Source organism: Cladophialophora carrionii (assembly GCF_000365165.1).
Source record: "Cladophialophora carrionii CBS 160.54 unplaced genomic scaffold supercont1.14, whole genome shotgun sequence".
In the NCBI taxonomy this organism is placed as follows: Eukaryota; Fungi; Ascomycota; class Eurotiomycetes; order Chaetothyriales; family Herpotrichiellaceae; genus Cladophialophora; species Cladophialophora carrionii.
The window spans coordinates 1-26,455 of record NW_008481821.1 but is presented as its reverse complement, the minus strand read 5'-3'; the positions used below and the strand labels follow the sequence as shown (position 1 = coordinate 26,455).

General features: G+C 52.0%; 11 protein-coding genes across 11 annotated transcripts; 8 read left to right on the top strand and 3 right to left on the bottom strand.

The window, feature by feature from the left end:
- Positions 1-215: 215 nt before the first annotated feature.
- On the top strand, positions 216-2,105 carry G647_10324 (uncharacterized protein; the record flags this gene model as incomplete). The annotated part of the gene is made up of 6 exons (XM_008726315.1): positions 216-535; positions 596-707; positions 798-1,037; positions 1,086-1,672; positions 1,725-1,806; positions 1,854-2,105. 6 exons carry the CDS (start codon positions 216-218, stop codon positions 2,103-2,105), a joined length of 1,593 nt encoding a protein of 530 aa, XP_008724537.1.
- Positions 2,106-3,621: 1,516 nt separating this feature from the next.
- Positions 3,622-5,535, top strand: G647_10323 (uncharacterized protein; the record flags this gene model as incomplete). Its single annotated transcript, XM_008726314.1, has 5 exons — positions 3,622-4,137; positions 4,187-4,554; positions 4,757-4,949; positions 4,997-5,102; positions 5,150-5,535. The coding sequence occupies 5 exons, from the start codon at positions 3,622-3,624 to the stop codon at positions 5,533-5,535; spliced, it is 1,569 nt and encodes a 522-aa protein (XP_008724536.1).
- Positions 5,536-5,826: 291 nt separating this feature from the next.
- G647_10322 (uncharacterized protein) lies at positions 5,827-6,867 on the top strand (the record flags this gene model as incomplete). The annotated part of the gene is made up of 1 exon (XM_008726313.1): positions 5,827-6,867. The coding sequence occupies one exon, from the start codon at positions 5,827-5,829 to the stop codon at positions 6,865-6,867; it is 1,041 nt and encodes a 346-aa protein (XP_008724535.1).
- Positions 6,868-8,543: 1,676 nt separating this feature from the next.
- G647_10321 (uncharacterized protein) lies at positions 8,544-10,232 on the top strand (the record flags this gene model as incomplete). Its single annotated transcript, XM_008726312.1, has 1 exon — positions 8,544-10,232. One exon carries the CDS (start codon positions 8,544-8,546, stop codon positions 10,230-10,232), a length of 1,689 nt encoding a protein of 562 aa, XP_008724534.1.
- Positions 10,233-10,637: 405 nt separating this feature from the next.
- G647_10320 (uncharacterized protein) lies at positions 10,638-11,406 on the top strand (the record flags this gene model as incomplete). The annotated part of the gene is made up of 3 exons (XM_008726311.1): positions 10,638-10,895; positions 10,950-11,199; positions 11,246-11,406. 3 exons carry the CDS (start codon positions 10,638-10,640, stop codon positions 11,404-11,406), a joined length of 669 nt encoding a protein of 222 aa, XP_008724533.1.
- A 600-nt stretch (positions 11,407-12,006) lies between these two features.
- G647_10319 (uncharacterized protein) lies at positions 12,007-14,414 on the top strand (the record flags this gene model as incomplete). The annotated part of the gene is made up of 6 exons (XM_008726310.1): positions 12,007-12,178; positions 12,230-12,284; positions 12,335-12,434; positions 12,487-12,593; positions 12,626-13,998; positions 14,056-14,414. The coding sequence occupies 6 exons, from the start codon at positions 12,007-12,009 to the stop codon at positions 14,412-14,414; spliced, it is 2,166 nt and encodes a 721-aa protein (XP_008724532.1).
- Positions 14,415-15,138: 724 nt separating this feature from the next.
- G647_10318 (uncharacterized protein) lies at positions 15,139-16,846 on the bottom strand (the record flags this gene model as incomplete). Its single annotated transcript, XM_008726309.1, has 4 exons — positions 15,139-15,341; positions 15,392-15,493; positions 15,542-16,702; positions 16,750-16,846. 4 exons carry the CDS (start codon positions 16,844-16,846, stop codon positions 15,139-15,141), a joined length of 1,563 nt encoding a protein of 520 aa, XP_008724531.1.
- Positions 16,847-17,474: 628 nt separating this feature from the next.
- Positions 17,475-19,577, top strand: G647_10317 (uncharacterized protein; the record flags this gene model as incomplete). Its single annotated transcript, XM_008726308.1, has 1 exon — positions 17,475-19,577. One exon carries the CDS (start codon positions 17,475-17,477, stop codon positions 19,575-19,577), a length of 2,103 nt encoding a protein of 700 aa, XP_008724530.1.
- Positions 19,578-20,739: 1,162 nt separating this feature from the next.
- Positions 20,740-22,407, top strand: G647_10316 (uncharacterized protein; the record flags this gene model as incomplete). Its single annotated transcript, XM_008726307.1, has 1 exon — positions 20,740-22,407. One exon carries the CDS (start codon positions 20,740-20,742, stop codon positions 22,405-22,407), a length of 1,668 nt encoding a protein of 555 aa, XP_008724529.1.
- A 206-nt stretch (positions 22,408-22,613) lies between these two features.
- Positions 22,614-22,814, bottom strand: G647_10315 (uncharacterized protein; the record flags this gene model as incomplete). The annotated part of the gene is made up of 1 exon (XM_008726306.1): positions 22,614-22,814. The coding sequence occupies one exon, from the start codon at positions 22,812-22,814 to the stop codon at positions 22,614-22,616; it is 201 nt and encodes a 66-aa protein (XP_008724528.1).
- A 493-nt stretch (positions 22,815-23,307) lies between these two features.
- On the bottom strand, positions 23,308-23,807 carry G647_10314 (uncharacterized protein; the record flags this gene model as incomplete). Its single annotated transcript, XM_008726305.1, has 2 exons — positions 23,308-23,573; positions 23,616-23,807. Coding segments are annotated over 2 exons (458 nt in total), but the record flags the coding sequence as incomplete, so codon positions are not given.
- Between the last annotated feature and the right edge of the window lie 2,648 nt (positions 23,808-26,455).

Here is a 26,455-nt window from a genome sequence, read left to right as displayed (position 1 = left end):
GCAGAGACCGTAGTACTCTCCGCTGCCGTATAGCCGATCTCGGACCGGGTTAAGTCCAGCGCCATGCGGCCGCTCTCTAGTGTTGATTGGCACAGGAGGAGACATATCGCGGACTTCATCAAATCTAGGAATGTTGATATACAACCCTCGAATGCCACCAGCTGTTATGGAAGGGCGACAGACTTGCAAGCTTGATTGATCATTTTCCAGCCGAAATGGAAGGGCAAGACTCTGCAGCACCGCGAACGCCATTTTCTTTAGCCTCAACAGTCACATTGGATGATGTCCCAGAGGTTGAGAAAAGAGACATGCCGCTAGATTCAGCAAGCGACGTCCTATCGCAGAAGGACCTTGAGAGTGAAGGAACCCCTGATGTACCAGTACCGATGAAATCGCTAGTCGACGTCAACAACTCCCTGGTTGACTTCGATGGACCAGACGATCCAGAAAACCCCAAGAACTGGTCAAAGGCTAAGCGGTGGGGGATTACTGCTTCGATGGGTTTGATGACATTTGTGGTTACGTTTGCGAGCAGGTACAATTCCGTTTGCTTGCTTCGAATGGGCTTTGGGACCGGCTAACGGGATGTTCCCAGTATCTATGCTGTTGCGATTGAACCTGTTGCGAGAGAGTACCATATTGGCTACGTCCCCTCGACTCTTGGGGTTTCGTTGTTTTTGCTCGGGTTTGTCCTAGGGCCCGTGTTCGTAAGTCTCTCTCACCTCCAGAGGACTGTCCCTTTTTGGCGAGGAGTTGTTGCTGTTCCCGCGTCGATATAGGCTGACGTGAATCTATAGTTCGGACCAGCGTCAGAAGTCTTTGGTCGACGCGTCCCACTCTTTGCCGGTTACCTCATCTTCGCCATCTTCCAAATACCAGTTGCGGTTGCTCAGAACGTTGAGACTATCATGCTCGGTCGCTTCTTCGGAGGATTCGCTGCTTGCGCACCATTGGCTGTTGTAGGAGGAGCTATGGCCGATATCTGGGGACCTCTTGAGCGGGCTTATGGGATCTGCGTTTTTGCAGCTGCAGCTTTCGTAAGTCATCCTCTTCCTTGAACCGGACAATTTCTGATGTTGGAAAAGACCGGACCTGTGGCTGGGCCGATTATGGGCGGGTTTATTACTCAGTCTCATCTTGGCTGGCGCTGGACTGCCTGGATCACCCTGATCATGGCAGCGCTCTTCGGATGCATTGGACTTGCCGTCATCCCCGAGACCTCGGCGGCCAGGATCCTGCAAATCAAAGCCAAGCGACTCCGATACGAGACCAAAAACTGGGCCTTACATGCGAAGGCAGACGAAAGCCGGGTTGACTTCGAGACCATCACGCGCATTTATCTCGTCCGCCCATTTGTCATGGTCGTACAAGAGCCAATTCTGGCCCTGATCACGGTCTACATGAGTTTCATCTACGGCATCATCTACCTTTTATTTGAAGCATATCCAATTTCGTTCCAAGAGGAGCGCGGCTGGAACGCTGGAGTCGGATCACTTCCATTTGCGGCTTTTATTGTTGGCATCGCCATGGGAACCGGAGTCATTGCTTGGTCTACTCGAACCAACTTTGCGAGAGCTTTCAAGAAGCACGGCAAGGTGGTACCTGAGGAACGATTACCTCCCATGATCGTCGGAGCCGCCGTCCTCCCCATCGGCCTTTTCATCTTCGCCTGGTATGTCCTGCATTTTTGAGTGCTTCTAGGGTCAAGCGCTAACCGACATCAGGACGTCCAATCCACACATTACTTGGGTGCCTCAGGTGCTCGCCACGGCTCTGCTTGGAATGGGATGTCTAATAACGTTCTGGGTTTGTCGCTTACCCTTCTGGCTTCTGGCTTAGCTGACATGTCGCAGCAAGGGATCAATTATATCATTGATTGTTACGGCTTTTACTCCAACAGCGCCATCGCAATCAACACTTTCATTCGATCAATTGCCGGTGCCGGCTTCCCGCTGTTTGCACCAGCTATGTACCACAACCTCGGCGTAGCGTGGGCAACGTCACTTCTGGGATTTCTCTGCCTAGTTTTCTTCCCCGTACCTGTTCTTTTTTACAAGTATGGGTCGAGGATCAGGGAGAGGTCCAGATTTACACCCACCGCGTGAATATTTGCACGTTTGGCAGATTGGCGGAAAGTGAGAACGAGTTGTAAATCATCGATGCATTTTAGCAGGTTGAAGCGATTCCATGCATTGCGGGCGGAGTTCATGGGACTACACGGGGAAGGAAGGGTCTCGTCTGGAGCTTTGTAAGCGGCTTTAACGATAATTAATCACCGTTATTCTTCTTTCCCGCGGCATTGTGCTACTGTAGGTGTACTTATGCAGTAACTCGTACAGACGGTACCAACGGCTGGTGACGGTGGTAAGTCCGGTCTCTCAAAGTCATCATCCCAGCGGAATATTGAAAATGGTTGCTTAGTTGCTACAACCGAATAGTGCTGGGATGTGACTCTTTTGGAGGACATGATGAATTCAGAGGGGTTGGGGGCAGACCTGACTATATAGCAGGTAGTTACAGAGACCCAAGGTACGTTAGGTATACCTAGGTAAACAAAATTACAGTGCTTTACACAGGGGGTTACGGTCCATGACGAGTCCTTGGTGCTGTCAGGCCAACTGTCGGGTGACCTTCCCAGTCACAGGGAGCACCGTATATATACACGTGACTCGTCACACTTGCTTAATAAGGCGTGCGTCCTGTCAGTTCACAATCGAACCGCCACCCAGAAGCTGAGGAGGTCTCGACCGAGAGCTGCCCTCCCGCACCTCTAGACGTCTCGTATTTCACGGCACGGCCGTCTTGGAAACTTAACTTCGACATCTTCTGCTGTCATCCTCTTCTTCACTGGGCTTCGGTCGTTCACGCAAAATGGATAAAATCCCCCAGCCACCCGCCAGCGGCCGCCTCTCGCCGAGCGCAGAGCTGGGTCCTCTTCAGCTTGCGCACGCAAGGATCTGATTCAACCCCACCTGTTGCGCCGCAGCGGGCATCTTCGCTGCTACAAGCTACCACTGTACCGAGCAATCAGCAACCAGTCCTGATTTGTAGAAGCTGACCCCATTGGCACGTCCAGAATTGGCGTGGCGTATGCCGACCTCGAGCGGGGCCCCACGCAGATTACAGCTCCTCCAGATTGCTGTTCATCGCATCTGTCAAGCCTTTTGACCCCGGTCACGCTGGCGAAGGTACTGCGTATCACGTTATGGTGGGGACCTTATCTGCTTCCATCCAACCCAAATATCGCGTCGTCTTCCCCAAATCTGCGGAGATGTGGTACTCGTATCGTGGGGCAGGTCGGTAGGATCCAAGAGCTGCGCGTGGCTTGAGGCCCAGATCCAGATCACCATATCGAAACGTGCATGCTGACTGCAGATTTACCGGGGAACTGGAGTACCCCAACTCCGCGCAGAGTCCGCCAATGAGGTATATCGACTTCTGAGATGCCCTGTCTCGGGGTAAGCAAGGAGTCAAGCTCGCCCAGCTTGGAGAATGTCCAGAGCGACTGCTGTTCTTAGTGTCCCCTTCTAGACCTTCTCCAGAGCTCATATAGATCGGAGTCGGGAAATGCGCCCCAGGTCAATCCACCACGGTTTCACCCATCCCTTGAGAAACGGCACCATGAAGACGGCAACCAACTACAATTTCCTCATCGTCCTGATCGTCACCTTTGGGTCATTGACGTATGGGTACAACTCTGCTATCATCGGAGCCGTGATAGGCCTCCCGTCCTTTTTCCAGTACTTCAACATCGACATCACGTCGGGTGACGGTTCGCGGATTACTGGCGGTGAGTGCTTGCGCATAGGAACTCCGACACCAATGCTAACGTTTCTGTCAGCTACCAATGGACTCTTTGCTGGAGGCGGCTTCATCGGCTGCTACCTGATAACATGGCTGGCCGACAAGGTGGGCAGGAAAAGATCCATCCAGATCACCTCGTGTCTCTGCATCGTGGCCGGTGCGCTGCAAGCTGGATCTGTCCATATAGCGATGTTCCTGGTCGCTCGGTTCTTGATGGGGATGGGCGTTGGCATGGTCAACGTCATCACACCACTGTATCAATCTGAAGTCTCCCCTGCTCATTCCCGAGGAAGGATGGTCGGCAGCCATGGCTTCGTCCTCTGCGTCGGTTATGTAAGTACTGCCCTGAATTTCCATCCGACTATGGCTGATGGTAGAGCAGGGTCTTGCGGGATGGACAGGCTACGGCTGCTACTTCTTGAAGAGTCAAGTCGCTCAATGGCGCCTATGCTTAGCCCTTCAGATCGTGCCACCTTTAGGTCTCCTGATCGGATCTTGGTGGGTGCCAGAATCCCCTCGCCATTTAGTGGCCACGGACCAACAGGAGGCTGGGTTCGCGATCCTCAAGCGACTCCACCACCATCCGGACGACGAAGACGACACCATCGCTCGTGAGGAACTTTACCAAATCCGCCTGCAGCTGGACTTGGAGAAGCGACAAGGTTGGAGACAGGGTTGGATCAAGGGCTGGATCCTGCTGTTCACCAGGAAATCATACCGGAAGCGCATGCTCTTTGGCTTTTTACTGCTGTAAGTGGACTAGCAATCCCGCTTCCCCCCTTCCCTTTACCGTTGGAGTGAGAGGTATGGAGAAACTTTGAGATCAAGAGACGCTATGGAAAGGAAAGGTGGCCGTACACAGACGCGAATCACACGCTAGTCACTCCTGCAGCCCGCCTCTGCTCCATGATCTTTCCCCCTGGTTCTCCGTGCGTCCGCTAACAAACAACAGCGGTTTGGTCCAAAGCACGGGCTGCCTTGTGATTAACAATTACCAAGTTCTTCTCTACAATGGCCTCAGCCTTTACGGATCGATGCCGTTATTGCTGTACGCCTTGTGGGATACTTGGGCTGCGATCATGAATCTTGTCAACGCGCTGCTGCTGGATAAGGTCGGTCGTATTCCAATCATGGTTATCGGGCAGGTATGTTGGTTCCTCCTCACCCCCTTTCCGACTTTTGACAGATCTAGATTGGGTGCGCCGTCTCCGTTGCCGGTTTCACGGCTTGCCTCGCAAGATACGGCGGCACTGACAACCGCCTCGGAAATGGTTTCGGTGTCTTCTTTCTCTACCTCTGTAAGCTTCTCCATGGCGCCTTCAATGATTGTTCCTGACTAGCCAAGTTGTCACGTTCTTCGGCGGCTCAATGGACGCCTCCTCATACGTCTACTCATCCGAGATCTTCCCCACCTCGATCCGTGCTCAGGGCGCCGGGTTCAGCGTCTCCGGGTTGTTCGCCTTCAGCTTGATCTACACCATGTGTGCTCCGGTTGCCTTTAACAATATCGGCTGGAAATATTACCTCATCTTCATCATCGTCCCGCTGTTCGGAGCGACAATCATGTACCTATTCTACCCGGAGACCAAGGGTTTGGCTCTCGAAGAGATCGCCGCGAAGTTTGGAGATGAGGTCGCTGTCAATATCACGGATCTCTCCGCTGAAGAGAGGGCCAAACTTGACAAGAGTCTTGTCAACACGGATATCATTGAGCTGGAGGTGAAAGTCTAGGGCCCCATTGGCAGAGCAAGATGGTGGTAGCAGCATGGTTTGCCTATGGCGACTGCAGCTACAATTTGGGTACATATGATCTGCACGACGACTATTCAACTTGGCTCCATTGCTACTCCGTCACTCCGTATATCTCCTTCCTAATTCAGCATGATCTTCGCCAGCTGTATCTTGCCCACCTGGAGGACAGACTACGTTTCTTTCCAAGATTTCGCGCAAAGTACGTGAGCTACGTGGTACGACTTCCGGTGTAAGCAGTGCCATCGCCTCAACAACAGGCTGCTCCGGACAATGACGATCCGCAAAAACAATCCGTGGGAGACCAAGTCGGAGATATCAGGGCTCATACCCCTCCCTGAACGAGATGTCTCGCTGTTCGCCCACACATCAGGCCCGCCCCGTCACCACGGGGAGCCTGTGGTGATTCTGTTCACCGGCGCCGGCGCACCAGCAGCCACGTACGTCAAGGTGCAACAGCACCTCAGCCGCTTCGTTCGTACACTCTTCTACGATCGAGCTGGCTATGACCAAAGCACCTTGCCCTCCTCGAACGTGGAGTCATTGACAGCGCACAACACGGCCCATGATCTCGACGCGCTGCTGGAGAAGATCGGCGTCTCCCCGCCGTACATATTGATCGGCCACTCGTACGGAGGAATCCCCCTCCGGGAATTCTTGCATCTTCAGCTCACGAAGCATCGACCGCCGTTGTCCCCGCTGGCAGTTATCGCTGGCGTGGTATTGTACGACACGGGCACCGAGGTCGCATTTGCATTGTTCCCGCGGATCCCGAGCGCCGATCTCGTCGCCGTGACCAAGGACGTCGACTGGAAGGCATTGACGCATCTCCGACAAGAGTCAGGCATGACGGACGACGAGTGGGATTGTGCCATCGAGGCGGGTCTGCGGACGGCCACGAAACTGGCGAACAAGCGGGAAGACACCCACGCCAGTGCGAGGGCGTTGGCGGAGAGGAGACAGCTCGAGAATCACGCCTACCGGGGTGGCAATGTGGTCGTGATACGGTGTAACAGCGTGAGGGACTATCAGACGATGTACGACGAGGGCGTCCGACTCGGGGGCGGCACTGAGGAGGAAAGAAGAGGTGCAACGAAGTTCATTGAGGATTGTAGCCTTTATAACTATTCAATGGTTAAGGCGCAGGTTGATCTGGTCGACCTGCAGGGGAAGGCGCTGTACCGGGAGTTGATGGACTGGGGGCACGATAGCCCATTCAGGAACCCGGACCTGGTGGGAGATGCTGTCAAATGGGTGCTAGACGAGCTGAGAAAGCAAGAAGAGAGTCATGAGAAAGTGACTTTGACAGAGTAAGAGGTAATTCCAGCGGCGATGGTCACCTCTATACATGAAGTTATAGTCGAGCGGCGCCATGTTCACCTCACTCATCCCGGCACTGACTGACAATCCGCATATGTGTAGGTTAGCGAGATAGCTTGAGTATCGCCTCTGCCAGTGGAACACAACTTATCTGGTGACCTGAAAACCAGGTCGTCTTCAACCTCCTCCAGTCCAACTCTCTCCTGCTGCAACCCCTGGTGGGCCTTTCTCTCGACACTCGTTGACCACCCTAGAAGAAACCTCTCTATGGTCTAGAGTCATTGTTCTGAACAGAGAGTTTCATGATCGCGCAGTGGTAATAATCAGTTGCGATGCAATCTTCCAAGATCTGACTTGACCAACTCTTCCAATTCTTCCTAAGTCGAGTGGTTGCAATAGATGCGGCGGGTTGGACAGCCAAAGGATTGGTGAGCGCGCTGGAGTAGGTTGATGGCCGTATGGCAATTCATTCCAACCAACAGCAACTTTCAGAGATCGATCGCTACGCGCTTGATACGGGATGTCACTAAAAGTATCTGCGAAACCTTGGGTTTTCATCTTTGAAATCAATGTGCCTGTCCTCAGTCATTGAAACAATCGCGGGCGCGCCTCCGTTATCTAGACCAGTCGGTGTGTGGAAAAAATGGCCAGGATGTACATACAATGAGGTGTTCTTCATACCCATCTGGCCTTTTGGGCCAGCCGGAGATCGCGAGATTGCACAGTGTAGGAACGCAATTGATCAAAGCGAGAGGATGAAATAGCGGGGAAGTGGTCGTGCTCGGAGGCTGCATTCTCAGAGGGATGATGCGTAGGTATAGCATGTGTAGCGCTCCTGAAGAGGACGCGGGTTGAGCACTGGCGAGTCGATCCTATCTAGGGCCACAGTTCCTGGTTCGAGTGCTAGTCGGTTGAGAAGGAGTAGTAGTCTCGCCAAATTGACAGCATAGGTTCTGACGATGTGGTGTATCCCTTCCGCACGCTATTGTATGTCTGGATGAGACGAAAAGTAACAATATTTTAGATCTGGCTATCCGCTTGCAAACCAATTCATGCACCTTTAGGCCAGCCCCGAAGGGTACATCTGTGTCCGTGGCTGGACCGTACGGCGCGGGAGGGGCTCAGAGGCGACGATTGTAGACATGTCTGGAGAATCGTGTCGACCAGGGAAGTAGGGCTTCGGGGCCTTGACGAGTTGAGGTGTAGCAACCTATGCAGTCAATGATGCCATGAAAACCACACAGAAGGGGGGATACAGAGGTTACCAAGGTGTCGAGGTCACGTAAGAAGAGGGGGAGGGTAAACTTGATCGGCGACGAAGTTGCAAAACATTGGATCGACGACTCTCTCCACAGTCGCATAGCCCATGGCTAATTAGAGGAAATTCACAAGACCACGCGGCCAGACTGAGCTTCAGTATGAATCTCTTGTTGACGACAACAAGGTCGGCTTGATGCCAACAAAGGCGCAGTCGGAGCGCGGACATAGCCGACTGTACAAGTACTTCTCACGAACGTCAGAATCATGAACCATCACACCATCACGCCTCGCGCAATTTCACGCCCAGCTTATGTTCCTGCCGACTTGCCGTCTTGGTCTCTAGGCTTTGTGTATTGTACGTTCGACTCTCTGACATGCAAGGACAAATTGGGTGAAGAGAAACCGCCGCCATGTCCCAACCCTCTACCCTTGTGAATGCATTAAGTGACCCCGAGGAGTATTTCGACCTTGGCTCGTTTCACCGGCCTGTCAGTACTGCTAGCCGCGAAGCCCAGGTCTGGTTCAACCGTGGACTTGCATGGAGCTACGGATTCAACCATGAGGAATCAGCTGAGTGTTTCAAGAAGGCTATCGCCATCGACCCTGGTTGTGCGATGGCTTACTGGGGCTTGGCCTACGCTCTCGGACCAAACTACAATAAACCGTGGGAATTCTTCGATGGCGGGGAGCTGCGGTCTGTCGTCGAGCGGACACACGCCGCGGTTGAGAAGGCTAAAGCCGAAGCTGCCAATGCTACTGCTGTTGAGAGGGCACTCATTGATGCGCTCGAGTTCAGATACCCACAAGCTCAACCAGCTGTTGACTGCTCCATCTGGAACCGACCCTATGCTGATGCGATGCAGGCGGTCTATGCATGTTTCCCCGAAGATCTTGATGTGGCTGCCCTCTACGCCGATTCTCTGATGAACCTCACACCGTGGAAGTTGTGGGATTTATCAACGGGCAAGCCTGCTCCTGGAGCACGCACGGTCGAGGTCAAGACCGTTCTGGAGCGGGCACTGAGCCATAGTAGTGGACTAAAGCATCCAGGCTTATTGCATCTCTATGTCCACCTCATGGAGATGTCAGCCACTCCAGAGGTTGCCATGCCTATCGCGGACCGTTTGAGAGGATTGGTTCCCGACTCTGGCCACCTGCAACATATGCCCACGCACCTGGACATTTTATGCGGCGACTATCGTCGGGCAATTGCTTCAAACATGGACGCGATACAGGCTGATGAAAAGTTCTTGGCCAGGGCAGGCCCTCTGAACTTTTATACGCTTTACCGCTGCCACAATTACCACTTTCGCCTCTATGCTGCGTTGTTTGCCGGCCAGTCTCGAGTCGCGTTGGAGACCGCCGATTGGATCGAAGCAACAGTCCCAGAAGAACTGCTTCACGTCGAATCGCCACCCATGGCGGACTGGCTGGAAGCCTTCCATGGGATGCGAGCGCATGTTCTCGTACGCTTTGGCCTGTGGCAAGACATACTTGACCTGCCCCTTCCTAAAAACCAGGACCTCTACTGTGTAACTACAGCTTTGTTCCAATACGCCAAAGGTGTCGCGTTTGCAGCAACTGGGAGACTCGAGGAAGCTGATAAGCAGCGTACTTTCTTCGATGAAGCAATGAAGAGAGTCAAGTCAACCCGCACTCTCTTCAACAACGTTTGTCTGGATATTCTGGTCATTGCCAGATCGATGTTACAAGGAGAAATGGAATACCGACGCGGCAACTTTGACGCCGCTTTCAAACATCTTCGTCAGGCCATCTCGCTAGATGATTCACTGCCATATGATGAACCTTGGGGTTGGATGCAGCCGCCGCGGCATGCGTATGGTGCACTCCTTCTCGAACAAGGTCTTGTTGAGGAGGCTGCTGCGGTGTATAGTGCCGACTTGGGATTTGATGACACGCTACCTCGAGCTCTACGCCATCCAAACAATGTCTGGGCTTTGCATGGTTACCATGAATGTCTGAAGAGGCTAGGCCGTGCGGCCGAGTGCCGCATTGTCAAACCGCAACTGGACTTCGCCGTCGCCATGGCGGACATACCTATCAAGGCGTCGTGTTTCTGCCGCACGGACTTGCAATAACTCGAGCTCGGACCCGCTTTGTTCATGCCATGCAGATGCTGCTGTCGACAATCAGCTCGCATGATCCTCATATGGAGAGAACTGCCACGTCGGGCATGAGCCGCGTCATCTGACTGCATCTGGATTCTCTCTTCCGTCACCGAGATTTTCTCTTTGTCTCCGGGGGCACGAGGATGAGACGGCATGATATCAATGTCACTTCCGGAGCAACGAGCACGAGCCAGCGACGACTCATTCCTTTGTTGACATCAGGTTGTGCTAAGGTATATACTGCCTGTTGTGGTTTGCCGTTTGTGCCACCCATACGTTGTTCAGATATGATCGTTCAAGCCGTTCTAGGAAAATATACACAACAGGCAGCAGACAGTCAATTCGTCCACTTCAACCCACGAACCGTCGATCAACATGAGGTTGCTCAAAGTCGCGGCTTCCCTCGCTCTTGCATCGGTAGTTGCTGCGGTACCTGATCTGTTTAAGGTCAGAAGGGATGCTTCGTCGAACTCGACCTGCGTCTCTCAAAGTGACGCCGAGAACATCGTTGCCAAGTTTATGACCGTCATGGAACATACAGATGTCAACGCTGCCAACGAGACGGTGCAAGAGCTTCTCAGTGACAGTTTTACCGAGACAAGCGATTCGATCAACACCATTGCAGGCAACGCTGTAAGTTCAAGGCCAAAATCAAACTGTGATGACGATACTGAACGCATCTCCTAGCTCGGCAGTATTACCTTTCCCAATAAGGTAGCTTACATCGCTTCCATTCTGAATGCACCAGCACCGCGCAACATTACAACACTCAAGCTCATGCCCGCTGGCTGTACCAACATTCTGTGGTATTGGAAGATGCAGGTCGGTACCGACTTGGTGCCGGTCCAAGGGTTCAACTTGATGGAAGTTGGCGAGAATAACAAACTACTCGGGCAACTCATCGAATTCAACAGTATCGCGTGGGCCGTTAACACAGGTAAGATGACAGCTCTCCCGACATTGCTATTGCTGACGCCTTGCAGGATTCACTGTCAAGAACCGTGTCGGGCAGAACGTCCCTGTGCCCGGCCAAATCTCGGCGTCTGCTACTGGCCTTGCTTCCTCGGCTGCAAGCGTGTCAGCAACATCAGTGCTCCCTCTCTTGCTGACAGCTGTTGTCAGCTATTGGGGAGCTCGTCTTTGAAGTCCTTTGAAAGTGTTTTCTGTGCGGTTTGAAATCTTGCTAGTGTTGACTAGGGACGCCGAGTACGGTGGAGAGGCTGGCGTAGATCTTCAGAAGTAGCTCATAGAAATATTCGACTGCTGGAGACGAGACCGTTATCCGAACCCATCGTCATCGTATCAGGGAATAGTTTCACGACTCTCTCAAACCAGGGCCCGTGGCTGAGGATGGATCTTCGGAAGCGAACGCGGGGTATTTCCAGATGATCCTTCTTTGTCACCCGTTCTGGGTAGGTGCCCTACATTTCTCCGCGTTCCAGCTGACAGAGTACGAGTATCACTGACACGCCGTCGTCTATTGGGTCGCCATTATTTCCTACACAATATACTTTTGCGGGGTCGCGACCAGTGTACTCAGTCATTCCGATTCGCATCTGGAGCCGTACCTCTCAGCCCTCCCGTAGGTATGGTCCTCCCTATTGGTGTCAGACAGCCGCAGCTTTCTGCAATCTTGGCCCGTGTGTTGCTGGTCTTATCTAAGCGCGCAGCCCCTCAATTAGGTGTTCAATCTACACTCGCTGCCCCTTTCAACCGTTTTTCACGTCCATCATGTCATGCTGAAATGGACGGCTTTCACGATCTCATCCGCAACCAAGCTCTTCTGTCTTCAGCATGTGTTAAAGAATCCGCGCCTTCCGCCGCTGCACCTACCACTCCGGAAAAGCGCTACCGCTGCACGACTTGCGGGCAGGGGTTTTCGCGAGCTGAACACTTGAAGCGGCACCAAACAAGGCGTGAGTGATCCTTAGAGTCGGTCTCCATTGCCACTGACACAGCCTGGGAAGACACCGGAGCCAAACCTTTCTCATGCGTCTTCTGTTCGCGCGACTTCTCGCGCAAGTACGTACTTCATCCTTCGACGGGCTTCACCACCGCTGACCAGCCTCGAGGGATCGTCTTCAAACTCACTACAGTCATTGCCAACGGCGCGGTGATAGAGATATTCCTAACTCGATCCCGAAAGGCCGTCGCCCGCATGCGTGTGTGACAGTGAGAATCTGGAGCCGTTGCGAGGTGGCCATCGGACTGACGGCGCTCACAGTGCATCTCGTCCAAGATCCGCTGTGATGGAAACAATCCCTGCGCCCCTTGCAAGAAGAAGCAGGTTCCGTGTCGTCAGAAACGAGGCGCAGGCGAAGATCCAAGTCCGTGCCGCCTACAAAGGGTGCTATTTCGTGGAGCACGCTGACGCCCAATCTAGTCAATGACAAATTTGGTCCAGTTGGCGACCGCGTGTCCATCCAAGCACTGTTGAACGGCGGCATCGATACATTCACAGAGGCGTTCAATCTCCCACTTTGCGATGACCGGCAAGCAGGCATACAGTTCCGCCAACAGAATGAAGAGCCCGAGGACGAGATTGACCCGTCTCACCTCAAATTGGAGGACCAAAGCCCTCTCACTTGTGATTACTCGGCCATGTTTGAAGTCCCGCTTGGAGTTGATGACCAGTATCTGGATTTCTGGACGGGACCGTTTGGATTGATGCCTTCACCATCCTACTCTGATCTGCAGCTGGAACTGTACGATCCGTCCATGGTGTCTTCGGAAATGCAGATGGCTTCCACCCCGTCCACAACGACGCAACCGCCTCCGGACCAAGCGCAGTACGTCTCCGCATTGGCCATGGCCATCTACAACAAGCTATGGTGCCTGGCTTTGGACGAGAAAGCTAGACAAGAACTCACCACGTGTCTAAATTTCCTGCTGACGGGAGAAAAGATCCGGAAATTCATCTCGCTGTACTTTCGCAACTGGCACTTGAATTGTCCCATACTCCACAAGCCCTCTTTCGATCCAGCCAACGTCCCCGTCAGTCTCGTCATTAGTGTTGTCTTCATTGGCGCGATGTATTCCAAAGACCAGACCGAACGGCTCGCTGCGAAGAAACTCGTGGATGTCGCGGAGTTGGTTGTTTTCGACTCGGAGATCTTCTCGTTCGAGAGTGAAGTCACCCGGTCGATACAGGACGAATCCACGCCGGCGAATCCCGACTCCGCTCATGAATGGAAGATATTTCAAGAGCTGCAGGCCGGTTATCTGATGGTTATTGCCCAGTATTGGGGCGGCTCCCGTGGCTCGAAGCGACGGGCGATGCAGTCCCGCTTCGGAGATGTGATCAATGTTGCCCGAAGCATGCAGCTACACCACGCCCGCCATCTGCCAACTGACCGTATCTCGGAAATCGTTTGGTTGCAGAAAGAAACAAAAATTCGCACGATATCAGCCATCGCCTTACTCGATTGTGCCATGCGAATTTATTCCAACTACCCTTGCCGCATCACGCTGGCCGAACTTGATAACGATCTGCCTTGTAAAGAAGCGATCTTCAGCTCGCGACACCCTTTCATGCAGGACGAATCAATCTTTGCTCCGCGACTTACAATGCCGCAATGTTTCGCCCTTCTCTTCGATGGAAAGGCCAAGCTCCCGAATTCTACCGCGCCTTCAGTACTTTCGTCCCAGGCAGATGCGTCGGAGGCCGAAGCACCATTGGAAGGGGCAGATACTAGCTGCGACCTCACAATATTTGATCTTTTCATCCTGATACACTGTAAGGCTACCGCGCTAGTCCGAGTTCCGAAGGCTCTCATAACTGACCCGATTCTAGTTTTGTATACCTACGTCCACTCCTGTATTATGACCATGTCGCTTAACCTGCCTACCACGAACTTTGGACCTGGATCGAAGTCATCCCTCGCCATGGGCCGGATTACCCATCAAGTCAAAGGAGCGTTAGAAAAGTGGCGCCAGTTATGGGAGGCCATCCGCTCGCAAACCCAGGATAAGTCACTGAAGGCTGAGGGCATGTACAGAAACGCCTTCAAGTTCTGGGTCTTATTACAATTCATCTTGGCCAAGGAGGAAGCCATTGACGTGATCACGGGCATGGAAGTCAACTGCGACGATGCCTTGACGAAACTCAAAGTCCTTTTCGAGAGCGACAATGAACCTGATGGGCGATCTTAACCAAATGATGTGAAAGCCTACCAGAGGCATATGTTTTTCCTGGACCGTACGAGCTTCCGACGATATCCAAACCGCATCTCCTACAATCACCATATCTGCAGATTTGCGCAGAATCGTATAGCCGGCGAAACCGCGCCATCGGCTCTGTATCGCTGCGACCCTTTGTCGATGGCCGTGGGAAATGTCAATCGCTAAAACCGGAATATTAGCCGTAGACCCGCGTGTTTACCCACTACCCGACCAGCTTAGAAATCCTACTATCACTACGAGATCGAGAGCTAGAGCTGCAAACCGCAAACCCTCAAGTCTATCTAACTCATACGAGCAATCAGAATGGGAGATAACAACGCGAATTATCAAAACGCCTTACAGACTGCAACGCACCTATGACTACTAGTTGGACCGTTGCTCGCTTCTCGATTGTCTAGACAAAGTGCCCATCGCCTTTCCTTCCGAGTCTGGCGAGTGCATGTTAAGACTCTCTTTTTGTTGCTAAGCCTATCCTCTTCGCTTGCGGGATGCGTTTCTGGGAAGGCACCTCTCTGCAAAGTCGCTGAAGCGGCTTTGTGAGACGGTTCGGCAGCGTACATGGAAGACTTGCAGTACAGAGCTAGATCACGAGCGCTCAGAACAACTTGGAGGTAAAGGCAGAAACCAGTGCTCCGGCGGCCTATGTACACGAACTCCAGCGTCTTCAGGGTTCCTGAGCTTCCATCTGTCCTGATCATACTGAGACTTTCTCAGTATGAACAGTTGCTCCGCCCTTCGTAAGATCATCCAACTGCTGTTCGGCGATCTCGCGAGCTCTTTCGGAGGACACACACTGATATGTCTTGAATTGGCGACGTGGGACCTTGTTGACGAACATTTCGTCGATTTCCTCGAGGGAACGTCCTTTGGTCTCGGGTATCAACAGGAAAAAGAACACTGGGACCCGAAGTCAGCAGGAAAGCAGACGACGATTCATGGATACTCACGAAATGCAATTGCGTTTGAACCTGCCCAGATATATCCATACTTCGCACCCCAGTTCAGATTGTTCGCGTTCAGAAAATATGGTGTACAGTATGAGATCAACCCTGCCAATGGTCAGTCAATGTTTGAAAGCGGATGCTAACGATGCTCACAGTTGAAGAAATAGTTGATTCCAGTCCCGAGCCCGACACTGAACACACGTAGTCGAGAGCTGACAAGTTCACCCGCGATCGGCCACGTGATGGTCCCGGTGAAGCCATTGTAGAAGAAGTTGAACAACAGTGCAAAGGCCACCAGTGCCTGACCGGCACGGTGCGAATGGCCAGCAAGACTCAGCAAGCCGATCACAAGCATACAGATTCCACATCCAGCGGAGCCGATCAACAGCATTGGACGACGACCGAAGACCTTGTGCATCAGGAACATGCCGCACAAGGCTCCGACCAGACCAAGACAGTTCTGCATAATCGTCGCCTGGAACGGCTTTTCAATGCCCGCCATCTGGTAGAAGAACGTGCTGTATGAGATGGTGAACCAGATCCCAGATGCGGCATGGGAGGCGATCGCTCCTGCAGCGAGGATTGTGCGGCGCCGATCCGTTCCTTTGAACATGTCGAAGACCGAGGTCGAAGATGCCATCTCCTTTTCTTGCTCAATGCCTCTCTGCATCTCGACGAATTCTTCGTTGAGCAGCTCGGGCTTCAGGGACGTGCCTCGGAGCTTCTCCAGGGCTTGGCGAGCCTCCTCTGGCCTGTTGTGCAAGAGAAGCCAGCGAGGTGATTCGGGGACGAAGAAAACAAAGACGCTCAGGAGGACCGGAATTGCGAACAGCGAGGCCAGCGGAATTCGGTACGCCAGTTTGCTGTCCAGGGTCTTGCTGTAGTTGTCCGCGATTGCTCCAAGTATGCTGCCCAAGTTCACCCAGAATCCAAAGAACGACGCAAGGATGGCGCGGTGCTGAGGAGGCGCGACTTCGACCGTGTACGTATTCGAAAAGAGGATGAAAAACCCATTGCCGAGTCCGAGAAGGATTCTGCCAGCGTACAGACCCGCAAGGCTGTTGACTCCGACCTGGACACCACAAGCGACCATCGAAACAACCGCAGCCACCCAAATTGCTGGCTTCCGACCGAACTTGTGCGAGAAAGGACCTCCGAGAAGCACCGCCACGATGGTTCCGACGTTGAGAAAGCTGGAGATCAACTGTTGAGGTTTGGTGTTTATATTCCAGCCGCTTTTGGAACTCTCGTCTCTGTAGCCGAAGACTTCCAGGAAGCCGATCATGGCCTGAAAGCCGGCCACGGCAGCCGTATCTGCGATGGTTAGCCCTTGGAACTCTGTCACCTCAGAGGCGCCGTACCAAAGCCATATTGACAGTTGGCCATGCTCACCACACAGCATATGATGAGACATTTCCAATTGTCGAGGAGGCGGTTGTTTCGTCCTTCGCTAATCATCTTGACGTTGGTAAGAGTCCCCTGCTCAGTCCGCAGAGAGCGCAGGATGCAGCCGCCGTGCATCCCATCGACTCAAATATAACAACCATCTCCGCAAATCTGGCGTCGCGCTAGTCCGGGGCAAGGTCGGGCCCAGATCTCTGGATCAACGTCCCAGTCACATGGGCTCCGGAGAGGCGGCGCGGACTTTGACCGGTGGCTCCCAAGGGGCCAATTGCACCATCCTCTTTCAAATATAAAAAGCTTTTGTTGCGCGACAGAGCCGCCCGTCAATATTAGGAGATCTTGGCTCTTTCGCACCCTGTATCTACCGGAGTCAAGGCGTGGTGATTGTGGGGCTTGCTCAGTACAAGCCGCGTCAAGACTCGTGCCACAGAGGCTTCGACCTCCAGGGAAGTCGGTCGGAAGCAATCCGGTTCCCATGTGGGATCTCGCATGAACGTGGGTGCGGAGTCCCGGCATTGGACTTCGCCAAACTCTAGTCTCTCAAAAGTGGTATCCTCCACCTCCCGAGATTAGGGTGAAAAGACATAGAGGATTGGATAAGGTCGTCCAAACACCACCAAGGCCCTGATACTCCAAGTCAACCTACGTTCTCAGCTTGTCGGACATGCCAAGCTCTACAATAATGGAGACCTCGTCAGATGCCACCGTTCGACGACCTATGACAGTATGTCAAAAGATCCTGGTGCACCATGCCCTGGGTCTTGATGTACCTTACGTCGAGCCAGGAACAGTGATTCGGATCGCCCCAGATTGGTTCCTCTCATCCGAAGTCGCTTGGTTCGGAATGAATAAAAGCTACCAGCGGATGGGCCGTCCTGGAATTCGTCGCAGGGACAGGTTCTGGCTTGCAGGCGATCATGTCGTGGATCCGAGAGTCAATCATCAAGCATATGAGAAGTCTCTCATTGAGGCTTGTGATCAGATTGCAAAGGAAATGGACCTCGGTGACAATTATGCCGGCCATAACACCACCATCATGCACACAGAATACTACCGCTCTCGATGCCAGCCCGGTATGCTCGTCATCGGCGCCGACTCACACACATCATCTGCAGGGGCTCTGGGCAGCCTGGCAATTGGCGTCGGCGGCACTGACATGATTCTACAGCTTGTCACCGGCGAGACCTATCTCGAGGTGCCAGAGATTGTCCGCATTAATTTCGTCAACAAGCCGCCCCTCGGTGTTAGCGGTAAAGATGTCATCCTGGGAGTGATGCGCAAACTTAGGAGGAATACCGTCGCTGCAGGTCGACTCGTCGAGTACACAGGGGAGGGACTGCAATATCTGTCATGCGATGCCAGGTTTGCAATTGCGAACATGACGACGGAATTCGGTGGCATCGGAGCTTGCGTGGTTCCAGATGGAATCACTCTCGAATACATCCAGCGTCGAAGAGACCCACGACACAAGTCCGATAGCATGTACTTTCAGCCGGATTCCGACGCGCAATATGCCGAGTCGTTCGACGTCGACCTGGCGGACCTGGAGCATTTCATTGCGCTGTATCCATCTCCAGACAATGTCGTCCCAGTCAGCGAAGCCAAGGAAAAGCTCCAAAAGTTGCAGGGAGTCTTCATTGGCGCCTGCACCACCACGGAGGAAGAGTTGATCCTTGCAGCACTCGTGTTGAAAGAAGCAATGGCTCAAGGCATGAAACCTTCTGCGCCTGGACTGCGACGTGTTACCCCAGGTTCGAACTCCATCGTCGCCAGACTCAGAGAATTGGGGCTGTTGGACGTCTATGAGCAGGCTGGCTTTGTGATTGGCCCGGTTGGTTGCAGTTACTGCGTGGGTATGGGAGTCGACAAAGCCGGCAAAGGCGAAGTTTGGTTGTCGTCGCAGAACAGAAACTATCGCGACCGGATGGGTCCGGGCTCGATTGCCAACATCGCGTCGGCGGCAACTGTTGCAATCTCCAGTTTCTCCATGTCGTTGCAAAGCCCGGAAGATATTCTTCGGGTGATTGACATGGCCGAGTTTGATGCCATGAGGAAGTACCGACCGCAACAGCCGAGGCCGTCTCCGAACTACGTCCAACCCGAGCTGCTTGCTACGGGCTTGACCGACAGCGTCAATGAGCATAAGACGGGAGATGACAGAAAGCCGCCATCGCTTCCCGAGTCAATCCAAGGCCGCATCCAGCGATTCGGAGACAACGTTGACACCGACAGTATCATCCCAACCGATAAGTGTCATTCTCACCTGACTCGAGAAGAGGTTGCCCGAGGTGCATTTTGCTACACCCGGCCTGAATTCTACGATCGTGCTCAGGCGGGTGCCACGATCGTTGTTGCCGAGAAGAGTTTTGGTTGTGGATCTTCTCGAGAGCAAGCTCCGAAAGCGTTGATGTGGGCTGGGATCCAAGCTGTCATCGCCAAGTCCTATGCCTTTATCTATCAACGAAACCAGGTCAACAATGGGTTGATGGGAATCAAGATCCAGGATGACGAATTTTACCGTCTCGCGCAGGAAGGCAAAGAGATTGTGATTGATGTCAAGAATCGCAAGATCCATTGTGAAGGATTGACGTGGGACTTTCGACTTGATCGGATTCAAGAACAGCTGCTCGCAGAGGGTGGGCTTCTCAGCACGTATGAGAGATACGGACCAAGCTTGTTTTCGAAATTGCAGAGTCTTGACCTGGCAGCGGGACAAGGGAAAGAGAATGTACCGCAAGCGATCGTTTCTGAAACATCAACGCAGGCAAGGTCTGTGGAGTGGTGATAGGTCCACGAGTGTAACCACATTGTCGTATATATCCAGGAAGTCCTTATCTCACAATCGGGCAGTATCCCGTCCCTGTTGTGCGTGGTCGATGCATGACGCGGTCGATGAAGCCGGAAAAGTAATCTGGTATGACGCCGGTTGACAATATCCAACCTGAACAAGCCAGGAACCAGACTTGGCACAAGGCGTAGTGAATCAGCGTACTGTCAGCATCTATGAACAGCGCAGTAATCAGCTCTGAAGGAGTGGGCTCAAGCATGATGTTGGTTTTGATGAAAACTGCTGTGCACTTCCTCGAGCTGATATGCATAAAACACACCGCCACGTCGCATCAGAAGATTACATCGATGACAGCATGGTCATATGTGCGCAGGCTATTCCATTTTTATATGGTGTAATATCAATGTGCTTGGGTTGTGCGACTATCGTTGTACAGTACTGCTCACGGTAAATTCACCTGTACAATTAGGTATAAGCGAGGCTCTTCATATCCAGAATAGACATTTTGCTTCGCTCCGCCAATCAGATATTGCTAAATGCGGAGAATTGCACAACGGAAGCACAAGTACGGAGTACTCCGTGTTATCTCTTCGACCTCAGCGGGTTTGCAGCTTTGAGCACTGCAGTGCAAACGATACGAGCTCCATTGCCTCGACGTGTTTGATGTCCAATCGCATCGATGCGCAACTGCGGGCGAGGTTTGGCAAGGCTTGCGTCGCTTGACTTAAAGCTTGTGTCAATCGACACGGGCTTCAGTCGGTGCCATCTCGCTTCTAAATCTCGTTGGCCTGCCAGGCCATTCCGAGTCGCAATGCCAAGCAGGCGAGACCGGGGCCCGCAGGCGTGAGACGTGGGAAAGGGCCCCGGGCTCGCATCTTCCCCAGGATCCAAGCACCATTTCCTTCTTTCGAGAGTGAGTCAACAGGTCACCACCTCAATTTGAATCATCGATCATGCCGCATCTGAAAACGTGTTCCATTTGGTCGCTACAGCAGTTCAATCAGGCACGGGACAGATTCTTTCCTGTTCCCAGCCCGTCGCTATCTCTGCCCTACCGGACTTCAAAGACTGATAGCCTACGCTCCCGTTGTCGTGGATTGTCGACTCGGCGCACTCGGTATCGTCCAACACACCTCTTCTACTGGCGACGTCCTTCGCTATGAGAGCGAAAGCTTGCACCAAATGCCGGCAATGGAAAGCCCGGTGCGAGTACGACGAGGATGATTCCGCCGGCTGCTCACGTTGTCGGGCCCTCAAGCTGCCCTGCGTATTCGACGCGTCCTTCAAGCGCACCTCGAGGGCGAAATCGCTCCGCATGATGTCATCTAAGATTGAAGAGTTACAGCAGGCTCTGCGGGAGAAATCCCCCAGCAATGGGTCCTCGAGTCAGACACGAGAGCATAACGAGACACTACCGCTGAACAATTGGTCACCACAATTACATAGTATTGTCGACACGATCACGATTACACAGCCTCCTATGGATCTTGCACCGATCCTGCCGGCGCCCTCTATCAGCTCGGCGGGGGCATCGTCCGCAGGATATCGCTCTCTTGGAAATGTCTCTCTGACACATGGCCAGATCAACGAGCACTTCAAGACATATTTTGCCCGATGTCACCAGTATCTGCCCTTCAAGATGACAACACACTCACCAGACGCCATCTACACGAAGAGCCCATTATTGTTCTGGGTCATCTGCACGACTGCGGCAAGCTGGAGACTCCGCTGCCAATTTGCCCCATCGGTCAAAGCAATGCTTGCAGATTCCATCTATTCATTTCCTCGCTCTGTTGAACAAGTCCAAGCCCTCCTCATCATGTCCATGTGGCCATTCCCCGTCTCATCGATGATGGAAGACGTATCTCATTACTATTGCTGTCTGGCTACCCAGATGGCTCTCCACCTAGGATTACACCGTCCGACACAGGCACACTTACACGAACACGGAATGGAAGAGCGAGAAAATGCTCGAGCTGTCAGCGAAGAAGTCAAGACCACGACATGGCTTTCCTGCTTTATCGTCAACCTGAAACTCTCGGCCATTCGGGGGTTACCTCCATCAATTCCCATCGATGCTCACTTGATCAAGGCATTTGAGACGAGATCAATCAATGTAAGGCTCTCGCAGCTCTGCCGTATTTTTCATGCCTTGATGCAAGCAAACCTCGCCATCAGTGCCAATGGCTCAACTCCTTCCGGCATGTTGGAACCTGAACAGCGGTTGAGCACGATCAAGAGCTGGGCGGAACACTTTTCAGTCCTTGAACACCAGCATCTCGGGGATATGGACAACGTTGTCAAGATCGCCTTTCTGAGCTCGAGGTTACAGCTCTGGTCGTTTGCTCTTCTCGACGACATGACTGTTTCATCATCGCTCATGGCATTCATCGACAACGCAAGACGAGATGCCAGCGATCTGATTGAATCATGTTACAGCCAAAACTTATCGATTGTGCCCGCATGCGTACGCTACGATATATGTTACAGTGCATTTATCTTGATCAAGATCCTCCGGTCCGGCTACAGTTCCGAGTCGGAAGTCCTTCAGGACGACGTTGAACGAGTGCGCCAGGCACTCAGTACCACATCAGGAACACCCGATGACACTCACCATAAGGTGTGCGATACACTTCGAAGGCTTCTCTATATCGAAGACAAAAAGCTTTCCCCACCAATCTATACAAGAATGGGTGCTTCAGTAGTTTACGATCTACTACGAATCCACGCGGAAGATAAATATTGTACCGCACAGAACCATGGCGCCGAGAATCCGATCATCGATCTTGAAGGTCTTGACTGGAACTTCCTGGATATGTTGGGATAACACATGATGATCCTAATACCTGGTACGGTGCTAATGGTAACCTGTGCCTACACTCTCAGGAACGTACCTTGGGTCAATATTGCTTCTGTCAACGAACCGGGCACCCTTCCTCACCGATGTTCAATATACACGCCGCCAAAGAGTATACCTGAGTTGATATGGAAGTCCTTTTCATCCTCCAACGACCTATTCATGTGAGGATGGATCTACCTACGCCTTGCGTAGTCCTGCAGGATATCAACTAGTTTCTTGTTCTGGCGACGGAGCACAACCATCAATACCGACGCGATCAACACCGAGAGCCACGAGAACGCCCTGGCAGTCGCGTGGCCTTTCACGTATCTCGGACCGTTATCATAGATGTTGGCGCCCATGATCGATAAGAGCTGTCCAAAGATTTCTGCCATCGCCCAAGTGGTGGCACGCTTGGTGAATCCAGCCGTGTTGATTACGAGCCAAGTGAGAAGTAGCACAACGGCTGCATACATTCCGCTTGTTATGAAGCAAGTGGCAACTACCTTGGACGCAGTGGAGTTGACACGAAGCAGTATGACATAGCCAATGGTGTTGACGGCAAACCCCAACATTGACGAAGGGTCCTTTTACATTGATCCGGTCGCTGATGTAGCACAAGATGAGCAGAGAGCAGAAGGCGCAGGCGTATGGAATGACCGAGAACAGCTGCGCATCCAGATTGCTGAAGCCGAAGTCGCGAGGGAACTTCGGCAAGGAAAGTTCCAATCGACGATAGGCAAAGACCACTGGTCGCCTTGAACATGGCGAAGGCGTACGATTTTGGGTCTTTGAGGCAATCCCAAACCTGGGACCACTGAATCTTCGAGCCTGTCGTGTTCCAGCCTAGGCTGGTCAGCACATGGACGCAGTAGATCTTCTCGGCTATCACGTACTAGACGTTCTCTCCAATACCAAAATGATCTCGTCCTTGGTGAAAAGCCAATGTTTCCCATTCTTCATTCTGTCGGGAAATGGGGCCAGAAGGATTGTCACAACAACTCCCACTAAAGTGGCCATAGCTCCCTCAATCAGAAAAAGCCACGACCGCGGCGAGCGGCTACTGTGAGCTAAATTCTCCCTACTCGCGTACGGTATCAAGCCGCTGAACGCGCCTGACAGGGTCGCAGTTGAGAAAATCAAAGCTGCGTAACCTGTCAGTGATGGTTCATGGCGGTGGAAAGGTTCTGACATACCTCCTCTGGTGGCAATCTCCCGGCTTGTGTACCAGAAGCTGTTGTAAACGCCTGAGTTCTGCGTGAACAATTGCGCACAGCGGACAGTAGTATAGCTCTTTGCTGTCGACATGCTGCACAGAAATATGCTGAAGGAGATACAGGCACCACCCAACACCCACTGTGGCGGGATACACCGTAACGAGACAGAACCTGGAAACATACAGATTGTGTATCCAATAATTGTGATCCGTCAGGGCAGCACACACTAGGGACCGGAATTGGCAACTTACAGAAGTACTGCGCTGTATGAGAATAGTCTGCGTTGGAGAACCGAAGTTCTTTCTGCAGTCCGAGAAGTCTACCATTGCCAAAACTGTTTCTGTCCTACGATAGGTCAGTACTCAAAAGTCATTCAGTAATGAGGCTTCATACCAGAAAGGTCACGAAGTAGATCAGCGCAGGAGAGGAAGTATCAGCAGGTCTTGTTTCCACATCAATCTCCTCTCCAGGCTCGAACTGATTTGCTTTACTTCTGGCTGGAGCGTGTAGGCCGTTGTCAGCTTACGGTTTGCGTCTTCAAACGCCGGAGAGGTAGACATCGATGTCTGGTCGCTTGGTTGAGATCTCCGAAATCACATCGAAAAGCTGCGGCGCGAGTGGTGTGATCACAATAGTACGAGTGAACACTTGTCTAGCCAGGTGTTCTTATATGGTGAAGCTTCACTAAAGCTTTAAGCCAAGCATTCCCCAGTTACCTAGTTCGAGTGGGTATACCAAAGAGGAGCGAGAGCAATGCGAGTCGCTTGTTACAACTTGACCTTCAGCACGACCAAGGACGGAAACAGGAAAGGCAGCTAGGCCGAGCTCAGGGAACACGGGATCCCAGCCTTAGGAGCGTAAGGCTGAGGTCACGTGACGGCTCAGTCGGGCTCAGTAGGCTCAGTCTAGCTCAGCACTGAGCACACTGAGCTACCCTGAGCCAACTGAGCCAAGGCAAGTTATATATATATAGGTAGCACCCACCTCTATAGCACTGTAGTCAACTTCGTTAATACTCTGACCCCCACCTTTGGACAAAGAGTGTTCTTCCACTGTCACGCCCTTGCAAGTGACCGCGTGCCCTTCACCCTCAGCAGACATACAGTTGTCACTCCCCACAAGTAAACCTACTTGGACCGTATACCGCCTCACGTGGCGCGATTTATAATATCGCTATTAACCCGATACATCTACAGATATAGGGTGGGCGCAGCACTATTTAGGCATAACCTAAGCATGGGAATTCCGGATTGGATCCGTAATGGTATCGCCGCAGTAAACATCAAGAGATCACCTATAGTCGGACTCGGGATTGGAGTTGTTGTGTTACGAAAGCTGGTGGTTAGACCTCGATTCTGCTACGCTCACAAAATGTTAGGGACAGCCTAAGGCGATAGGCAGAGGGTAATAGTTAAGGGTCTCAATAGTATTAGGTATCCCTAGACCTCTAGGTTATACAGGACTCGAAGCATGAGAAGAGGATGGGACTCTCATGCGAGAGGCGCGAGAGTTGTATACGTCCTCTTGGCAGGCTTAGTAAGCTCTAGTAGCTGTTCCTGACACCTTACCCTCGTGTAGATATATAGTTTTTACCCCTCATAAGTAAACTACTTAGACCGTAGATCACCTCACGTGGAGCGATTCATAACATAAAGGCGCCGTACTAACTATAGTTCAAATACCTTAGCTTTTCCTCTAGCACAAGTAGAGGGTTTTACAGCTAGTATTAGTTATAGTCTATATAGTCGCTTATGGAGGTCTTAATTAGACTCTAAAAAGAATAGAAAAACAAAAAGAAAAGAAAAGGAAAAAGAAAAAGAAAATTATTACTAGTGTAAATTAGTCAACTAGGGTGAGGCTTCATTACTAACAGGGGTTGCCTCTCTACGGCGGCATGTTCTGCCCTTCTTACACTCAACTACCCTACATCTCAAAGGAGGAACATGATGCCTATAAGTGAGTAGAGGGTATTGATTATCCGTGTATATCCTCTCTATAAACTATCGAAAGTAAAGACAAAAACAAAAAGGGAAAGGAGCACAGCCCTACACTAAACCTCTACTAATCAAAACGCTTCGTTACTTCGCAAAACATTGTTTTGCGAAACGGTAGCCTTGCTAACTACAACTCCTCAGTCCTAGTATAATAACAATATAACTATTGTAACGGGAATGACAGAGCTTGTGGATGCTGATTAGCTGCACGTGACTGTGCACTCTGCACAGGAGTATAATGCTGCCTTCTCATTGGTTGGGGCCTTAGTGCCGAGTGCTATGTTTTAGATAGATTTTAGACAGCGTGCTTGATTGCATTCAACATGCATGCACACACATGCATGCACACCATAGGCAATCCAACAGTATCATCTTGTTTTACAGTGCTCTGTTGCGATGTAGTGTGTATCTGGAAAAAGAGGCAGTGCCTGCCGCCGCACGATCCTTCGCCCGATGGCTCTGAAGCCGCACACCAGTTCACTGTCGAAAATAAAGGTTCACTATCGAAAATAAAGGTAAAACGGAAAGAAAGAAGTGTACTTAGACTAAAGCTACACTTATTAGAAGGCTAAATTACTTTACTATATATATATATATTTATATAGGGAAAATAGTAGCCTTCTGAAACTATAGCTAGTCAACTAGCCCAAATTTAACTAACGATATCTCTATAATGACAAGGTCAACTAGTCCACGGTCTTTACCTCACCATCCGCTATCAGGTCTCAACTGGCGTGGGTCAACTGGTTGAGCTCAGTGTATAGGCGAGCTAGGGGAGCTCTCTCAGAGGTACCATCTCCTTCTAGGGTCGACTAGTTAATGGCG